Source organism: Podarcis tiliguerta (assembly GCF_965153285.1).
Source record: "Podarcis tiliguerta genome assembly, chromosome: 14".
NCBI classification, from domain to species: Eukaryota; Metazoa; Chordata; class Lepidosauria; order Squamata; family Lacertidae; genus Podarcis; species Podarcis tiliguerta.
In genome coordinates this window covers 28,576,360-28,592,064 of record NC_139547.1, presented here as the reverse complement: position 1 = coordinate 28,592,064, position 15,705 = coordinate 28,576,360, and the positions used below count along the sequence as shown (strand labels likewise).

At 50.7% G+C, this 15,705-nt stretch overlaps 1 protein-coding gene across 1 annotated transcript; it reads left to right on the top strand.

Annotated features, from left to right (window-relative positions):
* The first annotated feature begins 688 nt into the window (after positions 1-688).
* FES (FES proto-oncogene, tyrosine kinase) lies at positions 689-14,431 on the top strand. The gene is made up of 19 exons (XM_083412396.1): positions 689-1,129; positions 1,744-1,986; positions 2,168-2,341; positions 2,581-2,677; positions 3,864-4,047; positions 4,786-4,923; positions 5,015-5,140; positions 6,364-6,486; positions 6,619-6,805; positions 7,414-7,497; positions 7,721-7,930; positions 8,906-9,028; positions 9,142-9,195; positions 10,290-10,408; positions 11,084-11,178; positions 11,773-11,896; positions 12,318-12,475; positions 13,198-13,320; positions 13,705-14,431. Exons 1-19 carry the CDS (start codon positions 1,037-1,039, stop codon positions 13,845-13,847), a joined length of 2,598 nt encoding a protein of 865 aa, XP_083268522.1. The 5' UTR covers positions 689-1,036; the 3' UTR covers positions 13,848-14,431.
* Positions 14,432-15,705: the final 1,274 nt, after the last annotated feature.

Genomic DNA, 15,705 nt, shown 5'->3' with positions numbered 1-15,705 from the left:
CTGCTGCAGAATCAAGGAGGCCAACGTATTGCCCAGACACAGTCCAGTCCGGATGTAAGAACCTAAGTCAGCTGCATCAGGCCAAATGGGACCCACCTAGTCCAGCGTCCTCTTCTTATAGTAGGCAGCAAGATGCCCCAAAGGGAAATCCACAATAAGAAGTTTAACCCAAGAGCCCCCTCCCCTCCTGTGACTTCCAGCGACTGGTATTCAGAAGCATTGCTGCCTCCACCTGGAGGCACAGAGCATAACCATTATGGCCAATAGTATCCTCCATGAATCTGTCTAATCCTCTTTTAAAGCCACAAGTGACCCTGCCTGCTCACAGAACTGCTTCACTTTCAAATGTGCATCATTTACGTTACCTGGAAATTTGACATTTGTTTAACCCAGTGGTTATCAAACTATTTTTTCTCTTAGCTACACTTTCAGAATAAAAATTTGCTTGCGCCACACCGAAATTTTTTTATTGAGTAAATCGTGTAGGGAAGAGGGAAATGCGACAGAAGTTTATAAAATTGCCCGTGTCTTAGAGAAAGTGGACAAGGGCAACTTTCCCCAATGCATTCCAAAATGATACTGAATGGTGGAAGATTCAGGGCAGGCAAACGGAAATACTTTTTCACACAGCATAATAGTGAAACTGGGATCTGTTCCCATGACCTACAGTCACAGCTGCCAACTTCCCATTTTTAAAAGGGGGGTTAGGCAAATCACTAGGGGCAAAGGCTCTCTGTGGCCACTAGTTATGATGCCCAGCAGACACACACACACACACCGTGCTTCTGAATATAGCAGTAGGCACTGGGACCAAACAGCTGGAGAAGGTGATGACACTTGTGTCCTGCCTGCAGGCATCTTGTGAAGGCCACCTGGTGGAGCTGAGTTGATGAATTGTCTCACAAGGACAGGACTAGATAAAAAGCAGTTTAATTTGAAGGAGCCTCTTGGTCCTTAAGGAGGTATTGCGTACAAGTGCCTGGGTGGGGGTAGAAGCCACAGAGAGAGTGCAGGAGACAGGAAGGGGGATCTTGCAATGCCTGGAGGTTTTGTGGAGTCTTCCTGTTCCTCTTTAGTGCTCACGGCCCAGGAAGGAGTCAAGTGCCGATTCAGACAGCACCCCAGCAAGGTATGTCCAAGGGCAGAAGGGAGCTTCCTCAGGGATGCAAGAGAGGCTCCACTGACCCCCAACCAGCCCCCTTCCCTAATATACCACCAGCCAGCATGGGGGGGCCTTCTACAGAAAATGTGATGTTTGGAGACTCCTGTTGCCTTCGAAACTGGAGACAGAAACTCCAAAACAGGAGAGGGAGTTTGGGTGGTCCTCAGCAGCCCAGGGCACCAATGCACAGCAGGCGCACTTGAGTGCTGGGTGTCACTGCAACACCACAGTGCAGCCTGGCTGAAGCCTCTTGCAAATTGGGGTAGGGAGATGAACTCTGAACAGGTTGCAAAACTTGCTCGACTGGGGGAAGAGAGCTCTCGGATACCAAATCTGACGGTGGTGAGTGGGCGGCGGTATCCCCCAGCCGGACCGGCACCTGCCTTGAGTCCAGTTTCTCAGAGTAGGGACTTGGGTTCTTCGCGGGCACTTTCCGGAACAGCTGGGGTGTTACGTTAGAGAGCGCCGCGAGGCTGCGGCCGCAAAAGGGAACTTGCAGCGGCCCGGCCGCTTCTCAGGAAAACCATGCCAGGGAGTCCGCTCCGTCGGGGCAGGCTGACGGCGCTGGCTCTCCCTTGCAGGGCGAAGGCTGCTGGTCTGCCTGCTTGACCATGGGTTTTGAGCTCGCGCTGGGTTGCCCCGAGGGCCACAGCGCCCTGCTCCAGCTGCAGGAGGCTGAGCTGCGCCTGCTGGAGGGGCTCCGCAAGTGGATGGGCCAGCGCGCCAAGAGCGACCGAGAGTACGCCGCCCTCTTACACCAGATGCACAGCCAGGCCGGCAAGCAGGAGAGCGGCGGCCAGCCTAGCAACAGCCAGGTCGCCCAGGTAGGCTCCCAGGAGGACCCCCCCTCCATCTGGCGCGGAGCCCCCTTGACCCTTCCCTCCATCCTCACCTGGGGAGGCTCCCCGTCCCCTTTCCATTAGGAGGGGGCGGCTGGGCAGCTTCTCCCTCTCTGCGTCTTTCTCTCTCTCTCCATTTGCCCTCCTGGTCCTTTTCTGTCCGCAGTGCTGGTGGTCGCTGGTAACACAGACGGAGGCCCTGAGCCAGCTCCTGCAGCGACACGCTGAGGCGCTGGTCTCGGGGCCCCTGCACAAGCTGGGCCAGCTCATTCGGGACAAGCAGCAGCTGCGGAGGAGCTACAGCGAGCAGTGGCAGCACATGAGCCAGGACTTCCTCCGGGTACGGCAGCCCACCAACCCTCGCGCCCGCCGCCTGTCCCGTCCGGGCTGCGCAGCAGCGGCCCCTGGTGGGCACTTGCGGTGGTGCTCTATCGGGGCTTTGGTGCCAAGGTTGCATGTGGCTGGAATCTGACTCAGACCCCAAAGGACGTCAAGTCCATTCCTCCGCAGGAAGCCCGCAACTGCAAACCCCCTCTGTATGGAGACCTCTAAGCCCCCTTTCTTACTTGGCTCTTCCAGACCACCCAGCAGGAGCCTGAGCGCCTGAAGGCACAGTACCGCAGCCATGTCCGGGAGAGTGCTCAGGCCAAGCGCAAATACCAGGAGGCCAGCAAAGGTGGGTGTGGCTGGAGACCCCCACAGAACCCAACTGGGTCAGCCCAAAGACCTGCCTCGGCCAGTGACCTGTTCTGGAAAATCCCCAAGAGCATCTTCCTCCCATCCTCCCTCCAGCCAAAAGTATTCAGAGGAATGCAGCATCCTCTGAACGCAGCTTTTGGCCTAAAAGGCAGCTTCCAAATACTTGCCCATTCACCTAGCCTGAAAGAACTCGAAATAGTTATGAAATAGTTGGTATTTTAAAAGTCTGGAGGGAGGTTTTGCTCAGGATGTCCTGTTTCTCTGTGTGTGTTTGCATGTGAAAGTCTAGGAGCCTGGCAATTAAAGGGAAACACTAATGTAACCAGATGTCCACTCTCTATCCGATTGGTTAAAAGGTTGGGATGGGGAGTGAAAATATTGTATGCAAGTTGACCTGGAAAATAAGTTGCAGAACTAAAGAGCAGTGGAGTCAGAACCTTCAAGAGCTTTACGATGCAGGAGCCCCCGGGAGTGGACCATTAAAGGATCCAGAAGGTTAACCAAGAGATGAGAGTTGATAAAATACTGACATGGTTAGGGAAACTGTCTAGAATAGACATAGCAGGATGCATTTGTATCTGTTTATTTGTATTTGTGTAACCACCCAAACTGTAAAGGTTTTAGTAAAGTAACAAGCCAATCTAAGTTTGTTGCCTTACTCAAGTAAGTGGTTTATTTATTTATTTTGGTTTTCCCCAAAAAATCTTAGTCTTGTCATTCATCCCATTCATCTAAGTGTTGTACTACTCTACCCATTATTGGGAGCGGGGTAGGCCAGTTAGAGTCCGGAAGGCTGAAGGACTGCCTAGTGGAAACTGCGCGATAAAAATGGAGAGATCTACTTGGTTCATAGCTGTCAACGTTTCCCTTTTTTAAAGGGGAATTCCCTTATTCTGAATAGGATTCCCCTTTAAAAAAGGGAAAAGTTGACAGCTATGCTTGGTGGCAGTGGTGAAGTTAATCATAAGAAGGGGGTGGTTTGAGTGGCAGGGTTGTTTCCCTCCCTCCCTTCTGTCTTTTGGGGCAGGCTATAGCCTATGCCATGACATCTAGTTGCCAGCCCCAGGCATCTTAGCCGTGTCAGCCATGGGACACAAATCTCTTACTGTGCACGACTGCATTGGCACTCCTGACCCTCCTATGCTTTTGCGCTCTCCCTGCAGAGAAGGACCGAGAGAAGGCCAAGGACAGATACGTCCGGAGCCTGTGGAAGCTCTACTCTCTGCACAACCAGTATGTGCTGGCCCTGAAGGCAGCTGAGGTGCAGCACAACCACCACTACCAGCACACCCTGCCTGGGGTGCTCCAGTCCTTGCACAGCCTGAACCAGGAAATGGCCCACATCGCGTAAGAGGGGCTCCAGAAGGGCTGGGGGGGGGTGAGATGGAGAAGGCTAGGGACCTTGAGAAAAGGAGCCCAGTGGCACCAACCATAGTAGCACATTTGACTCCATGTAAAACAGTCTATAAGGACGCGGGTGGTGCTGTGGGTTAAACCACAGAGCCTTGGACTTGCCGGTCAGAAGGTTGGCAGTTCGAATCCCTGCGACGGGGTGAGCTCCCATTGCTCAGTCCCTGCTCCTGCCAACCTAGCAGTTCGAAAGCACGTCAAAGTGCAAGTAGATAAATAGGTGGGAAGGTAAACGGCGTTTCCGTGCGCTGCTCTGGTTCGCCAGAAGCGGCTTAGTCATGCTGGCCACATGACCCGGAAGCTGTATGCCGGCTCCCTCGGCCAATAAAGCGAGATGAGTGCCACGACCCCAGAGTCGGCCACGACTGGACTTAATGGTCAGGGGTCCCTTTACCTTTAAAACAGTCCCAGGCCCTCACAGCTAATGCTCTCAAGATTGCCAAGAACAGTACATTTCAGCCATCAAAGGCCTGGATGAACAGGAATGCTTTTAGAATCATAGAATTGTAGAGTTGGAAGGGATCCCGGAGGGTCATTTAGTCCAACCCCCTGCAAATCCTGCAAATCTAGCCCAACCCCAAATCATTTCAGGTTTTGTGTACTAGAACTAGCACCTTGAATTAGGCCAAGTAGCTCAGTTTCTCCACCGACAGTTTCCTGTTTCTGTGCTGGCAGGAAGGGGACCCTCCAGGAGTACGCAAGCATCACCAGCCTGGTGCAGGAGGAGATGGTGACGGTACACCAAGCCATGGGCAGAGCCATTGAGCGCCTCCGCCCGGACGTGGAATACGAAGGCTTTCATCCCCAGTGCAGGTAGCGCCTGCTGTGCTTCCTCTGAGATTCTGGGGGCTGGATTTCCCAGCCAGCAGCTTCTGCCACCTTCCTCTGGTCTGTCTCTCTCCAGGTGTGGGAACGAGGCCCCTGCTGTGGTGACCTTTGACACGAGCCTGCTGGAGGAGATGGAGACAGAGGGCCTGAAAGCCGGGGAGCTCCAGCTGAATGAGCTGACACTGGAAAGCATGCAGCACACGTGCGTTGGGGGCAGTGTTAGAAATTAGCCAGGAGCGTTTTGCTACTGACACAGGTTCCAATTGTGACTATGTGGAGATTTCTGGGCGCTAGGTTGGCAACCACAGTTTAAAAACCTCTGCCTTAGCCTACAGTTAATTCCATTTCCACTGTGTGTGTTTCTCCTTCTTGCGTACTGGGATAAGTGAATTGCTGTAAGAGTAAGCTGTAATCAAGCGATGTAGTTGAGGCAGTGCCAGATTTACTTATAAGCTGAACAAGCTATAGCTTAGGGCCCCACTCTCTTGCCCCCCCCCCAATATTTTAAGGGGGGGAACTGGATGTACATTTCCAAAATATAAGATAAAAAATAAATAAAATGGCTTTAGATACCTATTAGGTCCATAAATTACCATATAGCATTTATTTAACACAAAAAACAGCAACAATTTGTTGTTGACAAAGGACAGCTGGACATATAAAGGGCCCCATTACCTTCAGTAGCTTAGGGCCTCATCAAACCTAAATCTGGCCCTGAGTTGAGGGCATAGGAGGGAATACAAGGGTCATCTAGTCCAACCCCCTGGCAAATAGATATTCCGTTGTGGTGACCACAACCTAGTTTTAAGGTGCCACTTGGTGAATAGCTGACATATCTGAGTTTCCAATACTGGTTGGGGGAGTAAGGGTGGGTTTTTGCAGGCTCAGTCCTAACCACTGAGAGGAAGGGCAGAGTCCCCCACTGCTGCAGTGCCAGGGGAGAAGCTGTGCCTGTAGAAATTTTTCTTCCCTTTCTCCTGTCAAAAAGGGCGCAGGTGGTCCATCTCTGGGGAGATCCACTCCAGCCTCATGGAGCACAGATCAGGGCTCGGCACTTTGGGTGGGAGAGCAGAGGCTAATGATTTGGGCAGGTGGGGCAAAGATGGAGCTCTGGCTCAGCCAGCTTCCTTCTTTTCTGTGCTCTGGGTGTTTCTCTTGCCTTGCTGAGAAGACAGAAGACAGAGATGTTCTGCTAAGAAGTCGGCAGAGCGTAAGACTTTTAATCTCAGGGTTGCGAGGGTTCAAGCCCCATGTTGGGCAAAAGATTCATGCATTCCAGGCAGTTGGACTGGGTTACCCTCGTGGTCCCTTCCCACCCACCATTTGATGGTTCTATAACCTGGAGGCGAGTTGCAGCCAGGCAGAACCCTCTGCGCCATTGATCCCTGGGCTAGCTGAAGCCTCCATGCCTTTCTCCTGTTGCAGCCTCACCTCGCTGGAGGAGGAGCTGGCCAACGCCACAGAGAGCACCCGAGGTCACCAGCAGCGCACCCAGATTCTAAAGGCTGAAATCCAGATGGAAGAGGCAGCTGTGAGCCCTGGAGAACGGTGAGGCTGGGTGTGAGGCCAAGGCCTTGGGCACCGAGGGAAGGGGCTGGCAGGAGCTCCGCTGTGCCCTACCAGCTTCAACTGCTCCACTGTGCATGGGCGTTTCTCCCTCCCCACTTTTCTCTCCTGCAGGATCCTGCTCCTGGGAAAGCGCCAGGCCTTGCATGAAGCCCAGCACCAAAGCCACCTGGCCCAGGGCATGCAGGACAAGATTCAAGCCCAGCGGGATTTGCTGTGGCACAGGCTGGACAAGCTGGGAACCTGTGAGCCTCCGCCTGCTCCAGCCCTGCAGGAGGACAATCAATCAGTGTCGTCTGGGGTGCGTGGAGCCACTGTGGGTGCGATCACTGCAAGCCCATGGGGCGAGCTCCTTGCAGGGGCGTAGGAAGGGGGGTGTGGGGGCGCGCTCTGCCCTGGGTGTCATCCTTGAGGGGGGTGACAAAATGGCAAACCGTTGGAGTTGTCACTTATCGCGGGGCCTGGCCTACAGCACGCCCGAGCCACGCGTCTCTCTGGGAGTGACGCGGTGGCTCGGGGCCTCGCACTGCCCGAAATGGCAGCGTGGGGCTTGCATCTGCTAGGTGGACTCCATTTTGGGTGCCGGAGCAGCTGGCTATGCTCCTGGCTCCGTGGCCTTTGGGGTTGGCAAACCTGGCAAACGTTTGACTTCTATTCCAAGGAGCTAAAGGTGGCATGTGTTTTCCCCCCTGTTCCCATTTTATCTTCACAACAACCCTGTGAGGTAGGTTAAGCTGAGATTGAGTGACTGGCCACCCACCCAAGGAGAGAGGAGGTCTGAACTCTGGCCTCCCAGGTCCTAGCCTGATGCTCTAACCACTATGCCACACTGTCTCTAGCTTGGTTGAGCCAGTGCACAGCAGCCCACTCTGACCTTGACACTCACTCTGTGCCTTCCTTCTTGGACAGGAGGCGGAGCGTGATGGGGGTCGGATCCCGGCCTTGGAAGTCCTGAAGCAGCACTTCTCGGGCATCTTCCGACCACGTCTCACAGTGAGTGCCTCCCACACCCTGATCCGCCCACCCACTTGTGTCCCTTCTCTGCCCTGCTTTCTGAATCAGCACTGCCAAGGATGTGCTGGGAGCAACTGGGAGGAGTGGGGTGGGTGGAGGGTGGAGATGTTCCTCAATACGCTCTTCCTTCCTGGCCTTCTCTGCTAGAAAGGGAGCTGGCACTGTGGCTGGCTGTGCCCATTCCCCCTCTCTCCATCCGCAGCTGCCGCCCCCAGTGCCCCTCCTGCCTGAGGTGCAGAAGCCCCTGGGCCAGCAAGCCTGGTACCACGGCGCCATCCCCCGCATGGAGGTGCAGAGGCTGCTGCAGGCCAGCGGAGACTTCCTGGTGCGCGAGAGCCAAGGCAAGCAGGAGTACGTCCTCTCAGTCTTATGGGATGCTCAGCCTCGTCATTTCATCCTCCAATCTGCTGATGTGAGTGTTGTAAATGGGATGGAGGTGCTGGGTGAAGTGGGCAGAGGAAATAAAGAAGCAGGCAGGCAGCCATTCTAGCCCAAATGTAGCCACTACAGTTGTGGCTCTGGTTACATGGCGCCCTTGCTAATACTTCCACTTGGAATCACAATCCTTTTTTCAGTCGATTTTTGCAGAGAACCCAGATGACAATGTGACCATCCCAAAACATTCCTATGTTTTTGGGCTTGTACTCTAGTCTTTTTTTACACTCAATTTGTGGGATTTTAAAAGAAAACTCTGGGCTTTCTCCAAGCCACTGGCCTTTTAATTAATAGCTTCCTCCCTGGCCTTTTCATTTTTAGTGGTTTCTACTTCTAATCTTGTGCCCCTTTAATTAATTCCTTCTTGTTCACTTGCCCAACCAAGACATTCCTATAATTAGTTTCTGCCAGCTGTTCCCTGTAGAATGAGACTGTAACTGCTGGTTTATTCTCCGCCGCTAGAGCAATTGCTTATCAACTTTTCTCTTAAAAAAAAACAACACATTGCAACTGAACAATGAATGTGAATGAACAGGAAGAAATTAAGCCTCCTCTTGCCTGTGGTTGCTTTTAGCACAGTGGAGATTTATCAATTTATTTTTATTTCATAAAATGTATACATCGTTTGATTGTATACACCCATCAAAGTGGTTTACAAGCACAATAAAACAAAGTTATCGGTAAAAATAATTAATATTAAAAAGGTTAAATCAGCCATAAACTTAAAACACATCAAAACATACATCAACATTCAGCATTCTACATATCTTGATAGGCTTGTCTAAACAAAAATGCTTTTAGTAGATGCTAAAGTACTATCTGATGTCAATAGGCAGGGAGTTTCAGAGTTGCTGCCATATTAAAAGATTGCATTGGAGATGCCAAGCAGTGGTGTTTGCCTTAGGACTGTGCCAGAACTAAGACGGCTGCTCTTTGTGGGATTTCCCCTTAGAACATGTATCGCTTGGAGGGCGAAGCTTTCCCCACCATTCCACTGCTGATTGACCATTTCCTGAAGACCAAACAGCCCATCACCAAAAAGAGTGGTGTTGTCTTGGGAAAGCCCATCATCAAGGTACTGCTCTCTGCCTCACCCTCGGCTGCCACTAGATTGGGCCAGGCTAAGAAAGGGAGGGTTGGGCTTGCAGAGCTTCCTGACCTGTGACTAAGTGGCTGCTCTTGCTGCAGGACAAGTGGGTGTTAGACCATGAGGACGTGCTGCTTGGGGAGCGCATCGGGCAGGTGAGTGACTCCCTGGCAATGGTGGTGACGGTGGAAGGCATGCTCTTGGGTTTTTTTGTTTTTTTTAATAATATTTTTATTGGGTTTTTACACAAAAAAATAAAACAGAACAGAACTAAAAAAGAAAAAAGCAAAAAAAATACACATTACAAAAACACAATAACCACAACATAGTACAAAACACATCAAAAAGAAAAAACATTAATAAAAACAGTTTCATCTTTATGGTATTTCTTTCATTTACTTATTTCCCGACTTCCCCAAACCTCCCTCACTGTATTCCAAAACACCTATTTGATCAGCAAATCCCTATCCTCTATCTTAATTAATCCTTATCTTAATTTTAACATCTTAATATAACTTAATCTCCTTGAAATCTTAAATCATTAAATCTTTAAATTTTATGACTTTCATACTAATAACCTTTTAAATTCAATCTGATGTCATTTTAACATTCATTAATCTTATAACATTTCTGTAGATAATCTTTAAATTTCTTCCAGTCTTCTTCCACCGTCTCTTCTCCCTGGTCTCTGATTCTGCCAGTCATCTCGGCCAGTTCCATATAGTCCATCACTTTCATCTGCCAATCTTCCAGCGTGGGTAACTCTTGCGTCTTCCAATGCTGTGCGATAAGGAAGGCATGCTCTTGTTAGGCACCCACCTTCAGGAGTCCCACTGTTGGACTCTTGACAAAAGCTGTGCGCTGTGGAGCAGCTGACTGCCTCTCCCCCTCAGCCTTCCTTTTGTTAAATGGGAATAATCCAGGAAAGAGAGGCAGAGCAGCAGCCTGCCTTCTGGAGGCCTGGCCAGGGGCAAGCCTCCCTGCTGTCCCGTTTGCTGAAGGGAAGCAGTCCAAACCGACTCACCCTTAGAGCCATACCTTGGCTGGCTCACCACCACCACAGGGACACTTTCTTCTGTGGTCCCTGGAGACACCCAGCTGTGTAGGTTTGCTGTGCAAACTGGATTCAGAAGCACTGGACCCTGCTGACTGCACACCCAGGAAGCAGCAGGGGAGACTAGATTTTGCAATCTGTTTCTGTGGGCAAAAGGGCAGGGAGAGGAAAGTAGTGCCGTCTGTCTTTCTCCAGGGCAACTTTGGAGAGGTGTTCAGTGGGCGCCTCCGCTGTGACAACACCCCGGTGGCTGTGAAGTCCTGCCGTGAAACTCTCCCGCCAGAGCTCAAGGCCCGATTCCTGCAAGAGGCCAGGTATGTAGGGAGCAAACTCCTGGGCAACTGGGACTACATTGCTAGGCTGTTCCTGAGTCTGAGCTGGACACTCTGGGGCATGTTGTGGGGGCAGGATCTTCCTGCCCAACTCTTTGGAACAAATGTAGGAAGTTGCCTCTAGCTGAGTCCACCTGGCTCAGTGCTGGCAGCAGCTCTCCAGATTCAGGTAAGGATCTTTTCCCCCGGCCCTGCCCGGAAGTGCTGAGGATTGAACCAGGGTCCATCTGCATGCAGGGCAGGTGTCCTAATCCAAGCTGAGTGGTGCTGGTGGGAGATTCCATGGTCCTCACTACCATGGTTTCTTTGAACAGAGCCTTTTAAAGGCAGACATCCCACCTTCCTTGGGGAAAGTGGCAGAGATTTCAGTCTTCCAGAGATGATGGGGACTGATCATTTTGCCCTGACCTCCCTTTTTCTGCTGAATCTCATGACCTGCCTGGCTGGGGGAGCTTCAAGACCAATGCATCCTCCCAGTGCTGCTGCCTTGCCACAGAGTTGCAGCATTGCCCACCCTGCCCCTGCCGTTAGCATCTTTGTACTGGGGGTAGGGTAGCGAGGACAGGTGAGGTGCTGGGGACGCCCCTTGGAATCCCTTACCTGGCTGGCACTTGGCGTGCCCTCCCTTCATTGTGTCTCCTCTCACTCCCCTTGCAGGATCCTCAAGCAATACAACCACCCAAATATTGTCCGGCTCATTGGTGTCTGCACCCAGAAGCACCCCATTTACATTGTCATGGAGCTAGTTCAGGGTAAGCCCAGCATTTCATGGCTTTCCATAGCCTTCAGGCTTTCCGTTTTAAACTCCCCCAGCAGTATATAGGGTGTGTCTGTTTCCTGGGTGGAAGATTTCTGCACTGCAGCTGGGGGAGGGAGAAACATCTGCCCATTACATTTGCCATTACGAGATAGATGCAAGCTTCCTGGTTTTGCAGAGTCCTCGAGAGCAGGCACTCTGTGCTGCCTTGAAGTCTAGAGGCATTTATTCACAAAGCTCCAGGTGCCCTACTTCTCTCCCTGCTGACTTCAGCAGAGCTTGGCAGCTGGATAAGTCCAGGGGCCCAATTAGTTTGGTATCCTGTTCTCACTATGGCAAACCAGATGCTGATAGGAAGCCCACAAGCAGGACTTGAGGGTCATAACCCTCTCCCCATCCTGCAGTTTCTGGCAACTGGTATTCAGAAACATTTCCTGCCCCTGATGGTTTGTCCAGGAGGGAATCTCAACCAGGAGCTCTCAGGCTGAGCTCCAGAGCCTCTGCTCCCTATCCTGCCATGGCTCCCAGCTTCCCTGGTGTGACACTGGCCAGCTGGCTCCCAGCCCAGCTTCCCTCTCTCATCTCACAGGGGGTGACTTCTTGTCTTTCCTGCGGAATGAGGGAGCTCAGCTCAGAGTCAAGGACCTGCTCAAGATGATGGAGAATGCAGCAGCAGGCATGGAGTACCTCGCCAGCAAGCACTGCATCCACCGGTGGGTACCCCTGCCCCTGTCTGTGCAAAAAGGGTTTCCTTCCTTCCTCCCTCCCTTCCTTCCTTCTCTGCTTTGGCAGAGACTGTGCTGTGGGATTGGTGGCACTTCCAAACCTGAAGGGTGGAGCAGGCAGGTGGAGAGGCTGTTTCCCTGGCGAAGGAGGCAGAGTTCCCACCTGTGGGCTTTTCCTGTATTTGATCAAGGAGGGAATGAGCTGCCTGCAAATCTGCTACAATGTGCACAGGCTAGTTTACATGTAAAAAACCTATCAGGTGATGTTTGGAGCTGAAGCCAGAAGTCTCTTGCCTAGGTAGCGGGAAAGAGCTGGGAGTTAAGTTCCAGGCATTGGTGTCTGGGAAACTGCCTCCCTCCCTGAAGTCTTTGGCACCAGTCAGACATTTGGATCTGCTACCCCTTGCAGGGACCTGGCGGCCCGGAACTGTCTCGTGACAGAGAAGAACGCCCTGAAGATCAGTGACTTTGGGATGTCGCGGGAGCAGGAGGACGGCATTTACGCCTCCACTGGTGGCATGAAACAGATCCCTGTGAAGTGGACAGCCCCAGAGGCACTCAGTCACGGTACCCACAGCTGTGGCTCCAGGCCCACCTGCTTTAGTAGTATCCTCCAGCCTGGCTGGCAGGCAGGGGGCAGGGCCCCTTGTCCTCCAGACTCACATACAGATACCCTAATGAGCTTTTGGATCATATTAGGTCCTAGGTACAGATGTGTAGCTTGCCAGAGGCAGGTATGGGTTCATGGGAACCCAGCCTGGGACCATGAATCTAGGACAGTGATGGGCAAACTTGGCCCTCCAGCTGCTTTGGGACTACAATTCCCATCATCCCTGACCACTGGTCCTTCTAGCTAGGGATTGTCGGAATCTCCGTTCGACCGAGCTGATAAAGCTCATCTTCTGGAATCGCCCTCCGACGTGATTAATGACCTGAGCCTTTCATGAGGCTCCAGGCACATTCCCATTCAGCAGAGAATCAAAGCAGCATGCTGAGGTGATGAGATTTATGGCTATATCACTATGCTTTATTTTCTAGCTACACAGACAGAAAAAAATACATCCTCTCTCTGTGAGAGCAGAAAGCAACTGAACAACAAAGGAACAGGAAACCAGTAACGTCACATCCATCTCCTGTCTCCCATGAGACTTCCAACAGTATGGAATCTCTGGAATGTAAACAGGGATGATGGGAGTTGTAGTCCCAAAACAGCTGGAGGGCCAAGTCTGACCATCACTGATCTAGGAGAAGCCACCTCTCATGCCTGCTCTCTCTTCCTCCTTCCTCAGGCCGGTACTCCTCAGAGAGTGATGTCTGGAGCTTTGGGATCTTGCTCTGGGAAGCCTTCAGTCTGGGAGCCTCACCGTACCCCAACATGACCAACCAGCAGACCCGCGAGGCTGTGGAGAAGGGTGAGAGCCTAGCACAGTAGGCTAGGCAGGAGGTGGGGGGAAGCTGTGTCTCTGGTCTCCTTGGAGGGTCTGGGTTTCTACCAGCACCCTTCTTCTCTTGGCACTCACTGAAGACATGCTATGGACTGGCACCAAGCAAGATGAGTGGTAAGTATTTTTTAATAAAACGGAAGGAGGTGTGCATTGTGCCTCTCAAAAGTCTGCTCTTTGAAGGTGAGCAAGAATGGGGGGAAGTACCGATGCACAGAAATGCTAATGGAAAAACTTTTGGCCTGCACTTAATCCACACATTGGGAGTCCCAGGAAATTGCAACCAAAACACATTATTAGCTCACCTGCCAGCTCCATCCTCCTGTGACCTGGCTGTGTCTTTTCCAATCCCAGGAATGCGCCTGAGCATCCCAGACTTGTGCCCTGAGGTGGTGTACCAACTCATGCAGAAGTGCTGGGAATATGAGCCACAGAACCGGCCGAGCTTCAGCACCATCCACCAAGAGCTGGTTGTCATTCTGAAGAAGCAGCGGTGAGAGAACTAGCTCCAGAACCCACTGGGTGGCAGCAGGGGTGGCAACCATCTCCTGCACCAAGGCTGCACCCACTTGACCTCCTGCCGAGCCTGCAACCTTCATGCAAAACCTTTGCTCTTGGCACCCCTTTCTGGCCATGAATACCTTGCCTGCCCCCCTCCAGCGAGTCTTCCATCCAAAGTCAGCCAAATGGTCTCAGCTGCGCTGTGGCCAGTAGTTTACCCCAGTGGTTCAACCCAGTGGTTCACAAAGTGTGTGGTGCACCACACTGGTGTGGCAGGAGAGGATGGTAAGTCTGGCAGGAAGATGCAAGGACAATCAGATAAATTAGTACATAATTAAATTTTGGGGGATGATTTCTATGATTTTCAGGTTTATGCATTTCAATAATTTTACAGTAATTTTAACATTTCAAAACTTGACTTCCTTCCCCCTCTTTCTGCGGTTCCTTAAATGTATTTTTAATATCTTCTGCATATCCAAATCAACGTAATTTGTTCATTTATTCATCTACTTTAATATTTTGATCTGTTTACAATTTATCTGTAAATATCCAATAAACCATTTCTATTCTTTTATAAAAAGTTTGTTATCTTGATTTCTTATTTTTCTGATACATTTTGCCATTTCTGCATATTCTATAATTTTTATATCCATTCTTCCTTTGCTGGGACTTCTACTTAGTTCCATTTTGGGGCAAGTAACATTCTTGCCACTGTAGTAGCATACATGAATAAGTTTCTATACAGTTTAGGTAGTTCTATCCCTATAATTCCCAAAAGAAAAGCTTCTATTGTTTTTTTTTTTACAAATGTTATTTTAAACATCCTTTTCAATTCATTATATATCATTTCCCAGTAAGCTTTAACCTTACTACAAGACCACCATATATTATAAAAAGAACCTTGTTTCTCTTTACATTTCCAACACTTATTTGATTTAGATTTATGCATTTTACATATTTTCCCCATGAGGAGAAAGAAGCCCTGATATAAAGTAACAGGGTGGGAGGCCGAGGAAGGAAGTTGAGGAGCAAATTGCTAGAGATGGCATTTACTACTGCTACTACTATACTGCTATCATTAATAGCAGCAGCAAACACTATTTTCGTGTGCAATAGTATTTGCTGCTGCTATTATTGAGAATTTAGTGAGAATGCCTCAAAAAAGGGCAGAAAATGGCAACTACAGTACAGCAGTGATGCTCTTCTGCCTTCAGAAGGCATGGATGACTGAGCAGCACCTGACCTCAGCCGTTTTAATTTAAGGCAGAAGTGGAATAGCAGGCGGCTTCTGGGATCCAAATAACATTCTGTAGATGACTGGACAGTCCCAAATATTGAGGGAGAGGGGTTTTAATTGCCACCGGTGCATATAGGGGGAGAGATGCTCCTCCCACACTTAATCAGGGGATCCCTTGCTGCAGTAGATATAAAGTACAGTGGTACCTCTGGTTATGTACTTAATTCGTTCCAGAGGTCCGTTCTTAACCTGAAACTGTTCTTAACCTGAAGCACCACTTTAGCTAATGGGGCCTCCCGCTGCTGCCGCACAGCCATCACACGATTTCTGTTCTCATCCTGAAGCAAAGTTCATAACCCGAGGTATTATTTCCGGGTTAGCGGAGTCTGTAACCTGAAGTGTATGTAACCCAAGGTACCACTGTACTGTTAAAGCAACTCTACAGTATTTGCAAAGGGAAGGGGTTAAAGTGATAGAGCTGATGCCTAGAAAGAGGGGATTATGCTCAAAACCCAGTGAATGTTGCTGCTACCACCGACTTACCATTTCTGAAGGTGATATACATCTTTCCAGAAATCACAGGTGGACAGGATGCTGTTGCCTTACACAGAACCCAT

Bases quoted from the DNA above. Each gene is read 5' to 3' on its own strand.
- FES (XM_083412396.1), top strand. From the start codon at position 1,037: ATGCCTGGAGGTTTTGTGGAGTCTTCCTGTTCCTCTTTAGTGCTCACG. The intron at 2,342-2,580 runs GTACGGCAGCCC...TGGCTCTTCCAG, and splicing joins TGAGCCAGGACTTCCTCCGG to ACCACCCAGCAGGAGCCTGA. The intron at 9,196-10,289 runs GTGAGTGACTCC...GTCTTTCTCCAG, and splicing joins TTGGGGAGCGCATCGGGCAG to GGCAACTTTGGAGAGGTGTT.